General features: G+C 36.1%; 1 protein-coding gene across 1 annotated transcript in view; it reads left to right on the forward strand.

The window, feature by feature from the left end:
- LOC122808586 (exocyst complex component 3-like protein) overlaps positions 1–21,723 on the forward strand; it is a 507,273-nt gene that overhangs the window by 195,583 nt on the left and 289,967 nt on the right. The window contains exon 3 of the mRNA XM_044079542.1: positions 11,691–11,910. Coding sequence (XP_043935477.1) covers positions 11,691–11,910 — 220 coding nt within the window. The remainder of the gene's footprint in view (positions 1–11,690; positions 11,911–21,723) is intronic.

Consider the following 21,723-nt stretch of genomic DNA (forward strand, 5'->3'; position numbering starts at 1 on the left):
GAACCACTATAGCACCCCCACTGTGAGTTCCTCCCTGATGAGATCCGACCACAAATCAGTCTCATTCAAAGTAAATATCACCCCCCCCTCCCCAAGCAGCAACTAAACAAAAAAAACTTCTCCAAAGCAGATTATAACCTCTTAGGGATGGTATAATAGCTTCACTGCACCTCCTCCCTCAGATGGAACTAACAACTATGCCAAGCTCTACACCAGTGCTTTATACAAATACCTGTATAACTGCATTGACTCAGCCATACCTGATAGGACCAAAACAAGCTCCTCAAGGAAGAGCTAACCTATCTGGTGGACAACTGCCATTAACACGCTTTACAATAAGAGGAAAAAATTGCTGTCTAAGAGTAAGAGGGAGTGAGCCCTCCTAAACTGAAAACATTCCCTCCCCAGCTTAACCAAGTAAATAAGACTTCTTGTGAAATCCATCAAAGCAAAGTACAAGTTGATATTAGCTTCCTTAGCAAAGAACAACCACAAAGCATTCTATAGTTACATCAGTAACCTAAAAGGAAAGGCCCAGATTTGTGCAGAACTGGTAGTTAATGATATCGCATATACTGAGCCTGTGGACATAGCTATACTGTTGGCTGATAGTTTCTATGAAAACTTCACTCCCCTGTCCCTGCTACACGTACCCCATGACATCTATACCACCTGTCCCCTACATTAATTCTCTAAAGAGCAGGTCATAAATGCCCTCTATAAGCCCAAAAACACAGCATCTATGGGACCTTATAACATCCCAAGCTGTGTCCTACATGGGCTCCAACATGAATTAGCAACACCACTGGGTACTCTTTTCGATCATAGTCTAAGCACCAGCTTCATACCAGCTGAAAGGAAAACAACCACCATTATTCCCTTGTACAAAGGTTGTGCTTTCACTGACCCCAGGAACTATAGACCTATTAGCCTGACTAGCATTATATAGTACCAACCCTGATTAAGTTATAAACTAAAAGCATATTCTGCAATTATTATAACTTGTAACTACATCACCAAGCTCTGCTTCCAGTCTGATGTCTCTTACTTTTAATTGTCTGTCCATGACAATTGTGAGTCCCTACTAGGGAGCACTACTAACCTATTGTATATAATCACTTTGTTTTTATAATTGTTTGCTAACTTCTGTGTAATCTATGTAAGTTTGTCTTTGTGGAGCTTTTCTCCCCGGGCCTCCGCTGAAAATGGTCATGTATCCAGTTGGACTATCCCGGTAAACAAATGTAAAATAAATAAATAATGAAATTAAAGCATTGTATATGTAAATATACACATCTCATTGTCTTGCCATAAGTGAGCATATCCAAGCATTGTCTAATTGTCATAGACAACACAATGTAAACATGCTGCGTCAATAGAGAATATTCTGTCATATGCAGAAAAGCACTAAAACAGATAGTTATACTGTCAGCAATGTTGCCTAGCAACAAATAAGTGTGAAATGAAGCAATTCATTTTCTGTGGTTACTATGCACCTGTATTCTAGACTATTATACCATGACCCCCCCAAAACGTGCACGCAGATTGGCCAGCGTGCCCGTTGTAAATCGAGTTATACTAATAGAAAAAGGTCCGGTCGCCCGGACTTTTTTCCCTTAGTATAACTCGTTTTTTTTAAAACACTGCCTCGCTATGTTAAATGGGTTTAACATAGCGAGACAGTTTTAAAATAAGCAACGGAGATCTCCGTTGCTTATTTTAAGCTGTCTCGCCATGTTAAACCCATTTAACATAGCGAACAGTGTTTAAAACGGAGAAAGCAAGATCTCCGTTGCTTTTTAGTGTTAGCTATGTTAAATGAGTTTAACATAGCGAGACAGTTTAAAATAAGCAACAGACATCTCCGCTGCTTATTTTAAAACTGTCTCGCTATGTTAAACTCATTTAACATAGCGAACATTAAACGCAACGGAGATCTTCCGTTCTCCGTTGCTTTTGCCCACAGCTCTGGTGTACCGCGCAGGCGTGCAGTACATCAGAACTGCCGTGGATGCCAGACATCTGCGGAAGGGCAGTAAACAGGCATTATACTATGCCATTATTTAAGAAAAGTAATAGTTTCTTTTCTTAAATAATGTCATAGTATAATAGCAATAACCCACTTCTGGTGGGTAATGCTAAATTTACCCACGGTTGGCTTTGTTTGGTCCCTCGGGCTTCGCCCTCGTGACCAAACCACGCCAACCGTGGGTAAATTTAGCATTACCCACACCCAGGCGTGGGTTATTGCTATAATAATTGCCTCCTTTGAATCCTTTTTCACCAAAGATCTACCACAGCCATTGCAAAAATCTTCATTTTTGTTGAAGTACAAGGCAGCAAAGATAAGGAAAACACAAATAAATATCTTCATAAAAGTTCATATGACATTTATCAAACTGTACAAAATATAGTGAGTCTAAATCTTTATGTTTTATTTTACAATAGAGGAATCACCCTAAATCCATTTCCAATAATATGAATAATATACAGCAAAGTACTACAAGGAACCAGTGCCTAAAAATTATTTGTGTAGTCAGCCCTCACTTATACTTACTATAAATGCCAATACACAGTCTAGCAATTTTGTTTGGTATATCTGCAGGTGTCCAAGGTGAAATTCCTACAGAGTTAGTTACCTGAAGCACAAGATTCTTAGGAAGACCACTACAATCTGTGTTTTCCACAAGAAATTACTGCCAGTGAGATCTCTGAGTATGATCCAACAATGATTCCCTTCTTCTGGAGAATTTATTCTTCTTTGAGTTGGTGTGACTGTGGAATTGGCATATGCAAGTTCAGTGGTTGTTGGGGGCTTGTCTCCCATATCAGACGATGAAGGGGAGCTTTTCTCCTGCAAAAGACACTTGGGCTTTACTTTTTTTTTATCTTTCTGTATTTCAGGCATTAGTTTTGCCCTTTACATCTCCAACTGCAATTTCTCATTGCTACTTATTGACAGCACTCTTGCCATATATCAGGCAAATTTCTTACCCACCTCCATTACTAGTCCCACCTTCACCACCTCCATTATTCCCACCTTCTTGTCCACTTAAACATACTATATTTCCTGATGTTTTTAGCTACCCCATCTCCTCTTCATCTCCAACTAAAGTTCTCAGTTTCACTTAACTTTGCTTAAGCTTCTTCAACTCCTTAACACTCAATGCTTGCTAATCTACATACATCTCCCACTATTCATACATCTTTTCATATGTACTTTCCTCCTAATTGTAATTGTCTGAACAATCTGTCTCAGATCTGATTTTTATATTTTCTTTGTATATATATATTTTTATTGTCTGTTACTTTAATTTGTTATCAGTAAATAAATTACTAAGGTTTTTTGTTTGTGTGTATTGTACTATTTCTGGAGCTTTTTTCCCCGGGTCTCCGCTGAAAATGGGCTTCTGGCCCAGTCAGATACTACCCGGTTAACAAATGTAATAAATAAAAATAAATTATCTGCAAGGCCATGGAGCAAATCATCATAGACCTTACCAACAAAGATATAGGTAATCTCAAAACACTTGACCCTACTCAGTTTGGATTTGTCAAAGGGAGATCACGCCTGTTAAACCTGGTAGACTTCTTCGAGATAGTCACCAAAGCCCCGGACAAAGGGAAATCTATGCATACAGCCTACCTGGACTTAGCCAAATCATTTGACACTATCCCCCACTCAGGCATCATTGACAATTTCACCCAATTAGGCATCAACCCTTATATCGTTAGATGGGTTGCTAACTGTCTCACTGATAGAACTCGTATAGTCAAAACAGGGGATTCCACCTCCAACAGCAGACCTGTAACCAGTGGTTCTCCACAAGGATCAGTCCTGGCACCTCTACTGTTTGGAATCTATTTCTTTGAAGTAAAAGCAAAAACTAAAGGTCTCTGGCTGACAATTTTTGCTGATGACTGCAAACTGGGAGCGGTCATAGAATCTTCAAATGATATCAACATCCTACAAGAGGGTCTTACACAAACAAATGACTAATGCTGAAGTCATGGCCTTAAACTCAATGCAAAAGAATGTATTATCATTCCTTTCAGTAAAAGTGATGTTCCTGCTTACTACCACATCAATAGCAACACTTAAGTATGCAGTCATTGGTGAGAGACCTGGGCACACAGATTGGCAGCAACCTTACCTTTGACTACCATGTTTCCAAAGTAGTAAGAAGAGCATTCTAGAGTGATCATCTCATAAGTAAGGGCATTGCCTCCTGAAAAAAAGAAGTTATAATCTTCCTGTACTCTTCCCTCATCAGCACTGCAGCAACTGGAGAAACCACAAAGGTTCCTCACAAGGAAAATTCAAGATCTTCACCATCTGCCTTATGGGGATCATCTGAAATCACTGACACTTTATTCTGTTTCATACAGACTACTCAGAGGCAATCTCTGACCCTACATTACTGGAAATGATTCATATCTGAAAGTCAAATGGTACATGAGTTACTCACTCTAAAGACCATAACCTGGTATGTGACATTAATAAAACCTGCTGGAGGGACAGATTTGTCTTCCAGAGGTTACCACACCATTGGAACAGACTCCCACTTCATATCAAACAGAACACCTCATTGGCCCTCTTCAAACGCAATCTGGATGACTGGATGGGTGCTGATCACTTTATCATAACACTTTGCCAGTACTACACTAATTGCTTATTTCACTTGTTACACTCTTCCCTGTCTTCATTATTATAGACCAAATTGTTCTTCTGTCCTGTCAAAATTGCATTAGCTGTGCTAACTTGTAGGCCGAGACCCAACTACAAATCTGAGGTAAACCCTACCTTAGTTGTTTTCTGGGAGCTAGCAACCTTTGTTTGGTAATTCTTTTCTAAGATTTCTTTAAGATAAAAGACTCTACTTAATCTTGGAGTTCTTGGAGACATGGATGGAAAGCACTCTTAGGGATATTCCAAATGAAATAGCTAACCAAAAGTAAGCCTATAGTCCTCATAATGTTACTCTTCCCCATCAGGGAGGGAAACAGTGTCCTGAGAGGATGATTAAATTCTTCCAACCTGTTCTTAACCCACTTTACATTCTGATTACTAGTTTATTCAGTTGTGTTTCCTTTTGCCAATCCTAAATGTAACCAAGTTCAACCTTCATGAATCAACCCACACAACCCTCTACCATGTCCCTCCCCTACCCTTAACACCTTCTATTTTTTCTTATTAATCTCAAACTCGGGTACCTGTTGAAAATCTCAAAAATGTTACAGTACTAGTGAAAACACCTTAGGAATGTTTTATGTCATCAAAATACTATCATCCCCAAAAAAAAAAAAAAAAAAAAAAGGCCTCTTCCCCGACTTCATGTAATAATGTTTTTAATGTCCTTATAACCAAAATCATCAGCTCTTTTATAACTAATGAAAAGAAACTCATTAGAGGGCACCCCTGCCTAATACCCCTTTTAATATATCACTCTTCAAAACTGACACTGTTCACCCATATATCAAAAGAAGTTGCAAAGTGCATTTATAACCTCTATTAATAAAAAAAATCTAATATTTTGATTTTATTTAAAAATATCTCATCATCACTAATTAATTTTGATGCTTTTATAAATTTACCTTTAGGAATATTTTCTTTTATGAATGTGGGATGATTATTATTATAAAATAAATTATTAACCAAGATCTTTTTACAAAAAAAGGGAACTTTCTAATTTATAATAATCTCAATTGATTTTAATTATTACATTTAAAAAAATCAACTTCAGTATCAGCATTTCCTAAAACAAATGTTAAAAAAGTAGTCGAAGTATTCAGTCTATTAACACATTCTTTAGATTCAGAATGAGCTCCCTTGTATACAAAGAATACATCTACAAATTGTACATAGAACTGAATAAAATCATATCCAACAATCAAAACTAGTATTTAATTTTTCTACCATCCCATTATAAGGTTAGCATATGGGGGTGCAACAGCCCCCGATTGCTACAACTTTTAACTGTTGGTAATATACTTTATTAATGGAATTGATATTGACCAACTTTTTTACATTTAATAAACATGCTATTTTAATACTATCAATCCAATTTATATATTTAGTAAGAAAAAAATCTTAAAAAGTCTAAACATTGCACAGTAGGACTAGATGTATGTAACAACTGCATGTAAATTGTGAAAAAATAAGTTCTTTCCTGTTAAAATTAGCCAACCTCAATGTATTTAAAAATCCCACAAATCTTGAATAACATGTTGTAAATTGTATAGTACATGATTTAATAAGTAATCTAAATAAGCTGCAAAGACAATGGGATGAAAATGAAGTATAACTGATTCTTATGCAATTTTGGAATGTCAGATAGCAATCCAATAACTGCTTCAGTGTTACTGAAAAAATTATAAACATTAAAATCCATAAATCCTTGGGTCAATAAATCTAATAACATATGAGCAATGAATTTATAACACTGAATCTTAGACAAAGTTGTTGTCGTGTCTTTTGGCTTTTACCCGGTTAGGGGTCGCCACAGCGGAACTCCGGTCCGCTAATGATTGGCAGTAGATTTATTATGTGCCGAGTTGTCAGCTCTGATGCACAATCTTCAAAGAAGATCTGCCCATTCATGCATGTCTCCACACAGAAGACGGTCTAGCTGAGAATTGAACAGAACAACGTCTTACTGTGAGGCGACAATGCTACCGCAGCACCACCACTGCAGTAGTCCAAATCTTAGACAAAGTGATTGATGCATATTATTCTTTGTTAATAAAAACATATTTTCCCTAGCTAAATTACAATATTTGATATACTTAGCCACCATCCCCCACCATTATCTGCTTTCATGAAGTACAAATTAGTCATATCATTTAACACCTTTAAAGTACTTCTTCCATTGTGGTTAAACATTGCAATAGTTATGAGTAATCTTATTAGGTTATAAGTTATACTAAAAATTATAATTTAGCTATTGAAAATATTCTTTTGCTAACAAAGAAGAATAAGCATCAATCACTTTGTCTAAGATTCAGTGATGTTATGAATTCATTGTTATGTTATTAGATTTGTTGACACAAGGATTTATTGATTTTAATGTTTATATTTTTTTCAATAACACTGATCCAGTTATTGGAGTCCTATAATCAGGTTATACCTCCTTTTAGACTTATTGTCTCTGGATCTTGTTCAGTTACTGACAGTATTTCCATTTATTTGGATCATTTGTTAAATCTTGCATTTTATTAAAGATTTGTGGGATTTTTTTAAATAACATGTTTATTCATGGAATTGAATTTATTTACATCTAATAAGGTATATTGCCAGCAGTTAAAAGGTGTAGTAATGTGGGCTGCTGTTATAATGGGATTGTGGGAAAAATTAAATACTACCGTTGATTGTTATTCTATGTACGATTTGTAGATGTATTCTTTGTATACAAGGGAATTCATTCAGAATGCAAAGCATTTGTTAATAGATTGAATACCTCAAATACTTTTTTTTACATTTGTTTTAGGAAATGCAGATACTGAAGCTGATTTTTTAGATGCGAGAAATTAAAATAAATCAAGATGATTATATATTAGAAAGTTCTCTTTTTCATAAAAAAGACTGTGGTAATTATTTACTTTACAATAGTAATCATAAAAGACAATATTCCTAAAGGTTAATTTATAAGACCCTCAAGACTGATTAGTGATAATCAGATATTTTTAAATGAAGTTGAAAATATTAGATTTTTTATTATTAGAGGTTATAAACTGGTTATCTTAAAGGATACAGGATTTGAAGTTATTAATAGAAGGAAAACAGATTTTCCTACTATTTTATTTTAATGATTTAAAACAAAGGGCACTAATTCCATGATGGTAAAAAAGAAATAAACTTTTACCTTTGTGATGACTTTTGATAGCGCATTTATATTTTCAGTTAACTATGTTAATTGGAAAATTATCAGAGGTAATCCTGGATTATTTAAAATAGTTGAATGGCCAAAGTTTGTGTATAAAAAAGTGGAATGCTGAAAGACTGGTTACAAAGTGATAATACTAAGAAAAAAAAAGTTTAGCTATTACTAAAAAAGAAACAGGCACTTTTCATATGGTATATGTAGAACATGTAGATATGTAGTGAATTCTTCACACACTTGTTTAAATAAAGATACAACTATTTATGTAACTAGAAGTTTTATTTGTGATACTAGCAGTTTAATATACATAGCATGTTATAATATATGTGATGCATTTTATGTTGGCATGACCACCTGTACATTCAGAAAAAGGATACTTGAACATATATATATGATATTAAAAGTAAAAAAAAAGGTAATGCCCTTTATTGACATATGAAAAATAATAAAGAACGCATAGAAAATGTTCCTTTTTGAGCTTGAAATTATTTATAAGGACATAAGAAAAGGTGATTTTAAATAAAATTGAACAAAAAGTATTATGGTAACTAAGACTGCAACTGAACTTGCCCACAGACCATTCTATATTACGTATGATAAAGTCTGAGCCTTATAAAATCTCATTTTCGTCAATGTCAGGGAAGCCTAGCCATAATGTTGATGGTCTGCAGTCACTGACTGTCACAGCTGTACACCACACGGTTGGTTTGATTACTTTCAGCCACTTTATTGTCAGTGATTAAATGTGCACATAGCTACTGCCTGCAGGAGTACTGAAGAAGGTGGAGGCTATTGCAGTGGTATTGTGGTAAGCAAGTGGGATGGTGACATTACTTTCATAGCTAGGGAAAGGTACTGTTGAATTTGAAGATGATTGTGTGATATCCTCAGAGTGAAACATGAGTTTCTCACGACATCTCCTTTTGACCTATGAATGGCAGTCACCACCCTCACATCAAAGCAATGTCATCCTTTATCAGATCAGAGATCCACACCATTGACTTGGCCTTATGACATTGTTAGAACTTAATAAAAACTAAACACATTCTGCTTTCCTAAAGCCTTAAAGACACATATTGGATCACCAGGCTGAAGTCACATTTGCTGAAGCATGATAACTCAGTTTAGCATCTGCTTATATTTTATTACTTGCATTTAAGTACAATTATATTGTTATGTACTGAAATTAGGGGGGCTTGTGGTTGTCTGATGTTAGTATACCTCAAACAAATGAGTGAAGCAGGTTTAGCATTTCTGGACAGTGATCTCTCTTTCTCATAGTTTTAATGGCCTTGAAGAACGGATAAAAAAGTAAGAAAGTATACGTCTCACAGGGAGTGCACAGATGCTTGCCCCTTGGAAAAAAAACAATTTGTGTTCATTTTTATATTATTTGCAAAATGACAGGCCTAATTACACTCATTTATGACCTTATGCTGGTGATACACTAGTCAGTGAATCAGACAGCTGCTGTGGATCCCTTTCTAGCAACAGACTTCATATTTTATGAAACAGCATTTAGATCAAGGACTCAAAGATAAGCAAAATAAGCATCAGTCAAAGCACCTTACCAAGGCAATCACATAGTTGATAGTTACTTCATTCCAGTTTCCTTTTACTGAACTTTGGCTTCCAAGTTCCAGTGGCAATGGTAGCTCTAGAATGTAAAGTACATAAAATTACTTCCAAGACATTGCTATTGAGGCCATCTATGAATCTAGCTGCAGAACTGTTTTTATTTGGGGGGGGGGGTTGCACATCACTACCAATAACCAGAACACCAATGGGAAGATTACAAAGAATGCAGACATCACTGGCATTGTCTCCCTGCCTCCTGCTGCCCAGTATTCCTCTTTACTGGTCATTCCATATCTGCAATGGTAATATAGATGACATAATGAAAGGTAGTAGTACCAGCTCCAGACAAGAATATGTCAGAGTTAGTCAGAAAACAAGAACCGTTTATTTGCAAATAAGAGAGACTCCCAAGCTAAATCTGTTCTTGTGGGGCTTGAGGACATACCTGCAGCATAGTTAACTCCTCACTAAAGTTTGTATTCTGTACCAGTTCTACAAATGACGTGAAGGCACTGAGGACAGGGGACCTGATCTATATGGCATGCTTTATAAATGCTCTTAACTTGAAGGCTTCAACAAACACTGGATAGAAATCCATAAGAAGAGTGCACTAGGGTGAGGAAATGGGTAATCCAGAAGAACAGTGCAGTAGGATGAGGAATTGGGTAATCCACAAGAACAGTGCACTAGGGTGAGGAAATGGGCAATCCACAAGAACAGCACTCTAGGGTGAGGAAATGGGTAATCCACAAGAACAGCGCAGTAGGGTGAGGAAATGGGTAATCCACAAGAACAGCACACTAGGGTGGGGAAATGGGTAATCCACAAGAAGAGTGCACTATTTTATGTATTTATTTAACATTTGTTGAGTAGGATAGTCCTTCTGGGTGTGAGCCTATTTTCAGCAGAGGCCCGGGGAGAAAAACTCCAATAAAACAAGAACAAACTGGGTAATCTACATGAACCCTAAAGTGCAACATCTGATTCCTGCTACCCACATTGTCAGCTCTCATTTAATCATTCTGTAAAAGCCAGAGAATGAACTTCCTTTGTAAAAGATATTCCAGAAGACTCCCATTGGTGAATTCTACATACTTTATTATAAATTATATACCATAACAGCAGAAAGCAATTCTTTAGTATGCTGTCCATTATGGCTTTTGGAAATTGAGGGAAACATTAGGCAAAAGCAGGGATTTTTGGAGGTATGCCCAAATTTCTATTCTGACATCCAGGACGGAAACATGAGGAATGGCAAGCTGACAGTACTGGCATCAGCAAGATATTATCTAAATTGTACCCTGTGTGCACCTGCTGTGATTTATTGCTATTATCTGGAGGGATTACATGTATACAAAATACATTGATAATACTTTTTTAATAAATCTGTTGCATAAAGCGATCCATCTCTGTATCATAATCGTTATAAATAGTAATGAGTAATGATTACAGACATGTAAATGGCATCCAGTTTATCATGCATCAGCTTTTGGGAACAAAACTGAACTTTGTTTGTGGTGGGATTATGACATGGAGTTGTTATGCTGGGTAATTCACATAGTGTGTGTGTGTGTGTTTGTTTGGGTGGGAGAACAGACAAACAACATGCCAAGTAGTAGATTTTATTGTTGTAAGTTGGGTTTTTGGTTTATAAATATGTGTTCCACACTTGCTGTTTGCATGTAATGATGATAGTTTAGAGTGACAGCAGTAGGCAGATCCTGTCACTCCTTAATCCAGTCACCCTTTAAATACTTCTTCTAGCTTGGTAAATCTAGAAAATAACTCTTTTTAGATAAGTGAATTGCAGGAGTGGAGGGAAATTAAGACTTTGTTGCATGGCTTTATTAATTACACGTCAAGTATATCTATTATTGTGAAGTCCAGCCAATTACTCTTTCAGGAAAAAAAAAAACACTTTATTTTTTGTGTGAAAGAATATAACATTTATATTACTGTAGAACAAAACTATCTAATATTCAATGAGAGAAATGTTAATTAGTACGATATTAAATTTTTTTACTGCATTGCTAAGTTATGTTATCAGGTTTATACTTCATACCTTTATTTAATGTGAGTTGCAGACTTCATTTGGATAATATTCATTATCACACATAGTATTTTACTTAACAAAGTGGTTCATAAGCTGTTCTGATACACACCAAGTCATAGGTCTTACTGCTGTAACAAGTTCCTGCTCTAAGCAAAGCTTTTCTTTGTTTGTCTTTTCAGTCTGTTGTTCATTCCTACTTGGAAGGAGTGGGACTAGGTCTAGGGCAGCTGTGCTCTGCCCTTGAGGATGTCAGAACGGTGTGCCACACAATGAAAGAGGTACGCCAGGATTGGCAGAATACCACTGCTGGATTCAAGAATTTGGAGCGGTTCCGGGAATTAGTCTCTGAGCACATGCGACTAACAACAGTCATGCATCACCTGCCACAAGTGATTCTGGGTGAGAATTCTTTGCACATTGCTCTTTAAGTGTATCAAACAGAAAATAAACTGGCTTCTTTCAAAGCAGGCTTTTTTTCCTGTTATGCTAATTTTGGAATATTACAAAAGTAGTTCAATCCTGAAAGATCTACCTAATCACAGACTGTTTTGTACATATAAGCATCTATCTATCTATCTATCTATCTATCTATCTATCTATCTATCTATCTATCTATCTATCTATCTATCTATCTATTTATCTATCTACCTATCTATCTGTCTATCTATTTCTATACGCACATACACCTATCCAGTTTAGAGGAACTATGCAAGTCTTTTTTTAATAGAATTCAGAGACATGTGTGTTAAATACATGCAGCTACTTATCTTTCCTTTGTGCAGGCAGGCTTTCAATGACCAAGGTAAACCTATATACCTTAATGCTAAAACTTCCTACTAAAAAACAGTTAAGTCCTTATGGATGGCACAGTGGTGCAGTGATAGCATTGTTGCGGTACAGCAAGAGGTTCTCTGGTTCGATTCTCAGCTGGAGTGCCTTCTGTTTAGAGTCTGTATGTCCTCCCTGTGTTCATGTGGGTTTTCTCAAAGACATACATCTGGAGTGTTTCTCCATGGGCCGCCACTGCACATTGGCTTTGTTCCAAGTTGGACTTTCCTGGTAAACAAATGTTAAATAAATAAACTAAACTTCTAGGGGGCAGAGATGAGCTGTAGCTGTGATCATTCTGGAGGACAACATTCAGTACCTATTGCTTTCATACAGCATTTTAAAACAGACAGGATAGTTTCAATGTAGACTATTACAGCTATCACTGAGTATCACAGACTAATACTGATTATTTTTCGTTCAACTGGAGGTGACATCAAGAGCCATACAAGTAGTGTTAAAAATTAAATAATTTTTAACACCACTGAACTGTGTGTATGTTGAATTGTCCCCCCCCCCCCCCGCACCCCACACTGCAGCTGCTCTGATTAATTCTGGCTTCCCTCATTGCCAGCTCCCTGATGTTCCTTTTTTTCAGTGGTCCCCTATGTGCGATGTCCTCTTAAAACACTAGGAGGGTCTGTTCCATCCATTGTGGCCCCCAGTTCCCAGTGTATAGGTTTTAAGGCATACAAGTTATCACATATCACAAATGGGCTAGAGCCTAGTGAGGAGTTTTCATGCTGCTGCTTGTAGTGGGCTTCTCTCTTACCCTAGCTTACACTTCATTTCTGCTTGACATCACAAGAAAAAAATCATGCTACGGGCTTCATGAAGGAACTGCCCTACATTTGTGGTAATACATTCCTCAAATTGTCTGCCACTCTATGCTATAGCACTGGGTTACTAGCATGGTGGTGATATCATGACCAGTTACTGCCTACACCTTACCTGTGTGCCCCAGGAACAGGTGAGCAGGCTCCACCTCATCATCCCTCTACCCCTATGCCAGTTTATACGGGTGGTCAAGCTGCAAATTGAGTTTGGGTCATCTGGGGGATAGTAAAGGGTTTTTCTTTGTGTGCCAGTGAAGTTGGCTTATGTGATGTTAACTCAATTTGGTCTGATGTAAAATAGATTTATCTGTCAGTCTGAGTCTTCGGCCTTGGGTTAAATGCAAAAAAATTTAGTGAACATTAAGAATGTGAAGATAAATGGATTCAGATCCCTGTAAGAAAATACAGTGAGATAAGCAAAAAAACTGAAACCTCTTATTTCCTATACCTGAAAGAAATTCACAGAAGTTAGAAACCAAAGTGACATAACTTCATTGGATAAACTAATTTTAATAGGCTTAAGTCTTGGTACCTTCCTCTCCAACTAGAGATGACTAAAAGTCTTAATTATTGCTTGGAGCAGTAGAAGCAGGGAGGGATTTCAATGCAGGTTTAAATAACTATAGAAAGTAATTACATGTTTTTCTTTTTGTTAAATTGAATTTGGTAATGTTATTTTACAAGTGACTACTTTCTTCTGCAACTTCATGGATTTCTCTTGGAAGGTGACCCCTGGCAAATGGGTCTAGGGAAACAGAAGAAAGGTCACGCAGGTTATTTATCATCCAGATGGTGTCCTTTTAGTGAATATAGTGTGAATGCTGGTATGCAGTTACAGTATCTTCAAAAAAACTATTGAAAAATAATTTAAAAACATCAGAACAAGATTATATTGCTAACTTTCACATCAGTTAAGGGATTCTACTTGGCTGAGAGGAGGAGGAACATATAGAATTAAACTTTATTTTAAAATCTTTGTGACTGAAATTTACTTATTTTACAGAAGTACGAAACAGAAAGTTTGTGCTTTCAAATATTTTTCACATTTTATCTTTTCATTTTGCTTCACATAGTTGCACAAAAAAGGATAAATATCTCTATAAGAAGATGCAAGGATCTAGTAACAGTGACATGTAGGGGGTATGTTAGTAAAGATAAATGAGAAACAGGATGTGAGAAATGTGACAAAAGCAGTACCTTTAATGGTGCTCCATGTTAGCTGAAGATTGCATTTGTAAGGAGCAATGTTATTTGATTAGACATTAAGCATGCAGAGAAGAGAAGGTAAGTATCCATTTCATAGTACTGGCTCACTGATTTGTCAGAGAGATATTTTAGCAGGGCATTCTTAAAAGGTGAAAATGTTTAACTAGGCAGCTTTTATGTGCACAAGCATAAAACTATAAATATGATATAAACGACTCTTATTTGAGTGGGAGGCTATGAGGCTACAGAAGTCTTCCATGGACAGATATTAATAAAGGGCCAAAACTATCCCACATTGAGGGAGGATATAGTCTAAGCCTCACTGGTCACATGCCTTCTGGTAGATGGCCAAGTCACAAGTTCAGGCAAATGAATGCTGTAGGCTGATGGGGGAAGGTATATATATATATATATATATATATATATATATATATATATATATATATATATATATATATATATATATATATATATATATATATATATATATATAAACACTGTAGCCAGGAGTGAGGGTAGGTGTGAGTGTTCACCTGATCTTTAGCCCTGCACTGCAGCCATAAACACAAGGTATCCATTCAGTGGAGAGCAAGTAAAATACTAAAAAATTTCAATCCAGTACAGGCGATTGCCTACCTACACCTGAATCATTGCCTGCCACTCTGGCTGGACAAATGTTATGGTTATCAATGAAAGCACAAAGTATGAATGCCTCAGAGAAAACTCAAACGGTTGAGGATTAACATTATGAATTATTAATCAGAAGAGATAACATTTTCTTTTTTATTATTTAGAAGTCCTCTTCTGGTCTTAAGGAAATATTTGTTTAGAAGTATTATCTCCTTGACTGCATACGTTCATAGGTAAGTACTAGACTAGCTGTCCTTGTGGGTCATTTTAAGTCTAGCCAGTTTCCCTTTTTGTGCTTGAATTAATCTATCCAATTTGGTGTTAGACTGGCCTTACCCATCCCATGATCAATAGCTCAGTATTACCTCTACTGAGAATAACTTTGATCATACCATAGATAATTTGAGGGGACCCATGCATGGAATAAAGCTTTTAGGAGATGCCTCTGTCCATTAATAGTACAGGTGGCAGTTCTGGGGTACATTTTCTGTTTCCCATCCATAGATCCAAGTTGTGCTTGAATATGGATAGGGCTGAACTTTCTTTAATGTGGACATGTGGGGGTGGGGGGGGTCTGTTCCAGAGCAGTGTTATCTTCTGCAAGATATAACTGCCCCTCCAAACCATTCTGTTCAAGGTCTAGAGATCTAAACCTTTTCTCCAAGTATTTCTTTTTTTACTCAAATAATTTTTATTTCGTTTATGAAGAAAAACAGTAATTTAAATTACAATTCAACAATAATGAGTAGTATAATAACATTATTTACAAGTAGCCCAATAAGAAAAGAAAAAAGAAAAAAAAGACATTCAGTAGATGAAAAGAGAAAAAACTATTTTCACAATCCAACAAAATTCTATGTCTCTTTGATCTCATATGGTAGAAACTGTATCCATTTGTGCCGTTTCAATAAGTGAAAGTATTTTGTTCCAAGGGTTATTTGTCTAGCTTCTGGGAAAAATTCTTTGTTCCTTGACTTTTATCCCCTTCTGTGCAATCTCTTTTAATAAGGACAAAAAGTCTTCAAAGCAGGGAAATGTAGTGGATTTCCATTTCCTTGTGATACACTTTCTAGCTACAGCCAAAATAGTCCACAAAAGATATTGATCTTTTTTATTCATTGTTACTATTTCATTAACATTCAGAAAAATTGGAGACTTTGTCAAAACAAACGATTCATTAAAAATGGCTTGGAGAAATTTACCAATTTCATCCCAATATTTGTTGATGCAGTCATAAAAAATATGTAACCAATCTGCTTCACAACTTAAAGAACATCTCCAACAAATAACATTTTATTATTTTACTGGGAGTGTAGAAGGCTCTATGCAGAAATTTCCAAGTAAAAATTCTCCAGGTTTGAACATTAGAAGTTAGTTTGATGGAATATAATATGTTATTTTTACAATCATTTGAAATATTTGTTGATAAACCTTTAGTTATAAAATTCCAAAAGTTCTGGTCAGTTTTAATCTTATAGACCATTATAATTTTATATAATTTAGAAATTGAAATTGACCAGTTATAATTGTTATAGATCTATTCATATACATAGTTTATAAATTTTGGTTTAGATTTAAAGGATGAATCATTAATATTTATGCATAGATCTTCAGAGTAAAGTAAAATACTTTGGAGATTTATCCAATCTACATTTGTTATCAAATCCATTTATAACTTGATGACTACTTAATACTTTGTGGCTTTTTATACTTTAGAGCCAGCATATAAAGTTTTTACATACATCAAAGCCTCTATCTTTAAAATAATTTTGAACTGGATAAATCCAAAATTCTCCTCTGCCTGGAAAAATTTGCATATGGTTATTTTCTTAAATGAAAACAAATTAACAAAAAATTTACCACTGAATAATCACAAGAATATGCTTTGGCACATATTATGTGTTAATTTTTAAAATAATGCTTCAAAACCCACCAATCTAAATTACTTAAATTATATCTACAACTTATTTAGATCTTTCATAAACTCCAATGTTGACATAAAACTATGGTTTGAATTGCTAATTCCATTTAATATCTCAAAACAATTTACAAATAAAATTCATAAAAGCACACTTATTAATTGGGAATCTGCAACAAGTATTTCTGATGCCATTTGACTTGCTGGTATGCAGTAAATCCATCAGTACTGGATCAGAGGATGACATGTATTCCAGACACAGGTGACCTCTTAACAGTATAGGATACTGACAACAGTGACAGGGTTTTAAGTCGGTCTATGTAGATCATGTTGTTTAGGCTTTGCATCCTTTTAGTAAGTATCTCTATTGGTGTTCAGCTGTTGCATGTGTCTAGACAAATACATGCCAGTGGGTGTATTATATTCAATGACTGACTTAATGAGAGCTGAGTAAAGGGGGGCAATGACATCCCTAGAACTAGACACAATAGCTTTATTTATAAGCTGTGCAGTATAGAAGGACTTTCTTACAACAGTGGACACATGGTGGTCAAAAGTTAGTTTACTGTCCACATAGGTTCCTAAATCCAAAACATCTGGGTTAACTGTTAGGGGTTTATTGTCAATGTGGTATTTCCCTGAGTAGATGACTTCCCAAAGTATACAATAATGCAATTTTTGGCATTTTATTTTTAGACCAAAATTTTGATAGGCGTCATTTATCTGGGATAAATTTTCCTGCAGGATGACTAAGTAATTTGGGAATTCAGTGACTTGCAGTCATCTGCAAATATAGTCAACTAGAGCCCTCTGATATTGGTCTTTTCTTCAGAAAAGTAGATGCCAAACAGGAGAGGTCTCACCACTGAACACTGGGGGCCTCCACTTGTGACTGATCTCTTTATAGAGGTAACTTCCCTTATTTTGATTTCTTGCATCTTATCTGTGAGCCAGTTGCCAATCTAGAGGGTGGCATGGGGTTTATTCTCAGTTTATTTAGCTTTCCTACTATGCCTGACTCGGGAATTGTGTCAAAAAACTTTGGCCATGTCAAGATATGTGGTGTATACCATTTTGCCTTCATCCATTGCTTAGAGGGGATCCTATCAGCATCTCGAATGTCGACAATATCGAATACGATATTGTCGATGCGAGAATGCTGAAAGTGCAGGTCATCGAACGGGTAAATGGAAATCTCCATAAGGGGAGATTTCCATTACTACAATGTAGTGCGGTCTCGGAGTTGGTATATTTAAGTAGTGGGGGGTGTGGGGGAGTGCAGGGGCCTTGCCCCTTTTTATATCGGCATTCGAAAATTTAATAGTTTGATCATTTCAAGTCCCAATGATATAATTATTAACATATTTTTGCATATGCGTTTACAAGGAATATGCATATGCTCTTCTTTGTTTATTGAATCATGCTTAGTCATTACATTGTCTATGAATATAAATTTGTTATTACAAGTATTTTTTGTACATAGAGCTATTTTTGTATATAGACCTATTTAATATTTAGGATGTGTTACTGAAACAGATCTATAAGTTATATGTATACAAGTTCATTAAAGTTTTTTGTCTTACATGAAAGAATTTTAGAATATGTATTTTGTAACCTATTTACATTTTATATATATGCATATACATATGGAAACCTCCATATATACTTATGCTATCAGTCCAAAAGGACTGTAACTAAGTGTTTTAATTAAGAGCTTTCATCATGTGATTTTTATCAGACATTTTATTGGATTTTGATAGAAGTGAAGATATATTTAAAATGATTTTGTGTGTCTTGTAACTGTTTTCAAGTCTGAAGAAGCGTCCTTGGAGATGCGAAAGCACTTACTTTGTGGAATAAAGAGTACATTTTAATCTATATTCAGTGGTTTGCTTCGATTATTGTGGAGTACCTGCCATCCTTTTCTTTTGATCAGTTCGATATTTAGTGATTCGAACTATTAAATTTTCGAAATGTTGATATCGACCCGCTTAGAGACCTTTACAAAAAAATCTACCAGATTGAGTAACCATGACCTGCCCTTGACAAATTCAAACTGCGATGGGCCCAGTGTTTAGAGGTTTCCTATGTCCTGATGGATTAGTTTCATAAGTCCTTCCATGGCTTTGTATGAGGCTGGTCAGACTTATGGGTCTAGGCATGGGGCGCTCTTCTGATGTTAAGATTCTATAGAACGTACCTCTCAGTTGTACCTTATTTTTCTTGAAAATTGTTTATCCCTTCTAAAACTGGTGATTTTGGAAGAGGCAGATTACATGTCCAGCTGGAGTGAGACTTATTTTACTTTAGAAAATTCATGTTAATTCATATTCTGTTATTCTGTCAAGTTCTCAAGTCCATAGTGCTGAAGAGTCCTTGACATTGATTATTTCTGGATTTGTCCCTGATTCTGGTTGATGGCTATGCTACAGAATTCAGAGGAGGTAACAGAGAAAATACTGAGTCATCAAACTATGAACAGACCTTTGTTTCTTCCCTCTATTAGTACACATTGTCTGCACAGAAGAAAAATAGTAAAGGTCCAGTAATGGCTCTTTGTAGCACACCTTTTTGGACTGCCTTTGGTGAGGGCACTGTTTTTTTTCTTTCAGTCTGTATCAAGTTACTTTAGGTTAATGATGTAGCCAACTTACCTCACATCTGAGATGCCATATGTTTTCATCTACATAGGAGCAATGGGCATTACATGTTATCAAGGCTTTAGGCAAGATAAGAACCCGTGCAGCCTCAGTGCTGCCATTGAGCAAATGAGTTCTCATGTAGCCAGTAACACACGGCAGTGCAGTAGTCATCCAATGTCCTTCTATGTATGTACATGCATACAGAGACATCCTGAGAGAGAGAGGGGGAGAGAGAGAGTGAGAGAGAGGCAAACTGTTGGGGATCTGACAGTAGTGAGGTTTTCCAGTAAGTAGAAAGCAGTCTGCAGATTATTTGATCGATCATGTTAGCCAGTAGGCAGCACTGCTTTTGGCATCACTTACTGACATTATCAGGCCCAGCATGATGTACTGGTCTGAATGATATTCATCCCTGCAGAAATGGGACTGTGCTCCATAGTGCTTCATTTCATAAGTGGGTGTCACAGGAGTGTTTGTGGCGTTAACTGTGAGGTGCAAGAATTTGGGGGGGGGGCACCTGATTGCAACTGCTTTGAAAATTTTCCCATTATAGGTTGCTTATAGTTAGCTGTGGTACTGGTCTGAAAATGAACTGGTCATGAAAAGCACATTCTGTAAGCACTACCATTACTTAGTGCAGCATTACCAGTCACTGGTATGTATGTGCCCAAATAGATGCAGACTTGTTCAGTGTTTTTTTTACTTTAACTGATGAATTATGGAAAGGTATTATGAGATTTTTTTGGAGTGACTGAACAGTACATTATTCTTGGGGTTTTAGTCATTTATTTTATGCTGGGTAGCAAAGCACTAATATTACCTAACCTGAAGTCAGATGTGGAAGATGGAAAAAAAGGATTAATGGATCCATAAAAATATCCATTGCAAAACTTTTCATGTGAAAGAGTGTTAGTAATCTCATGATCATAGCCCTATCTCTTTCTAATATATCTTCAGCCAAAGATGATGATAATTCCAGCTGGAGGTAAACAGTTTCTGAATATTTTATCACCCCCATGATGATATGTGAATCTCTGTACCAAGCATAGGAGATGTTTGTGATTTATCTTTAATGAATGCTGTCAACATTGCATCAATCACGTCCTTCTCTTTGTGTGTGTGTGTGTGTGTGTGTGTGTGTGTGTATATATATATATATATATATATATATATATATATATATAGCTCTTCCTTCCTATATGTTGGGTACCTAGATATTAATTCCTACATTTCTGACAATAGCTTAGGCCAGATCTCACTATCTGTTATGAAACATGCTTTAAGTCAGTCCTTGCCTGAAACTCCTTTATGTCCTTTGTTACTGGCTTTGAGATGGATAAAACATACCTCATTTCATTTTGACATGAAACAGATTATTAGGTAAGGCCAGGAAAGAATTTACTCATCTATGTTTTAATGAATGTTTTAATGAATGTTGACAACTAATAGTAACACATTTTGCTTGAAAAGCTATGAAATGGATTGTCCTCATAGAAATATAAGTTTAGATGTGATTGTGGTGGGGGTAAGTGGTACATAGGTGGATGTACCTAGTGTTAAGTTTTATTGAGTTGAAGAAGATGTGCTGGGGGGTGAAAATTTTGATGACAGCAGTGGGAGAGAAACTGACTCAACATATTTAAACAAACAAAATGAAGTTAACCCACTCATTCCTCCTCCTCCTATCAGACAGGGTTGGCAGTTGTGATACCAAGAAAAAAGAGGATCCAGAACCCTGAAGCGTTAAAACAAGGCTTGAATAAAGAGTACCAATTGATATGTAGAGGAACAGAAGAAAAGTAAAACCTACTGCACTAAACCCATGCATAGGGTATGCAGGGAAGATACATACCAGACAGGTAGCCTTACTAGGTATCAGAGTCTGCTCAAGGAAATCTCTGCTGTAGGAACTAGGAGAGTATGAAAGTAAGGTAGACCAGGGATCCTGCCAGACAGGTGTGTCTTAATAACATTTTAACCCCCAAAGGACTGTACTGCAGTTGGAGTGAAAATAGTCCCTTATTTACCAAAGGGGGATAACCTGGCCTTTTGATTACTCAGTCTTAACAAATTAAATGGGCATATTAAAAACAAGAGATTTTATTTTTCTAGAATGGTTTATGTGATCATTGTAATAATAACATTTAAATAC

This window comes from Protopterus annectens, chromosome 8.part0 (genome assembly GCF_019279795.1).
Source record: "Protopterus annectens isolate FY-2018-M chromosome 8.part0, PAN1.0, whole genome shotgun sequence".
In the NCBI taxonomy this organism is placed as follows: domain Eukaryota; kingdom Metazoa; phylum Chordata; order Ceratodontiformes; family Protopteridae; genus Protopterus; species Protopterus annectens.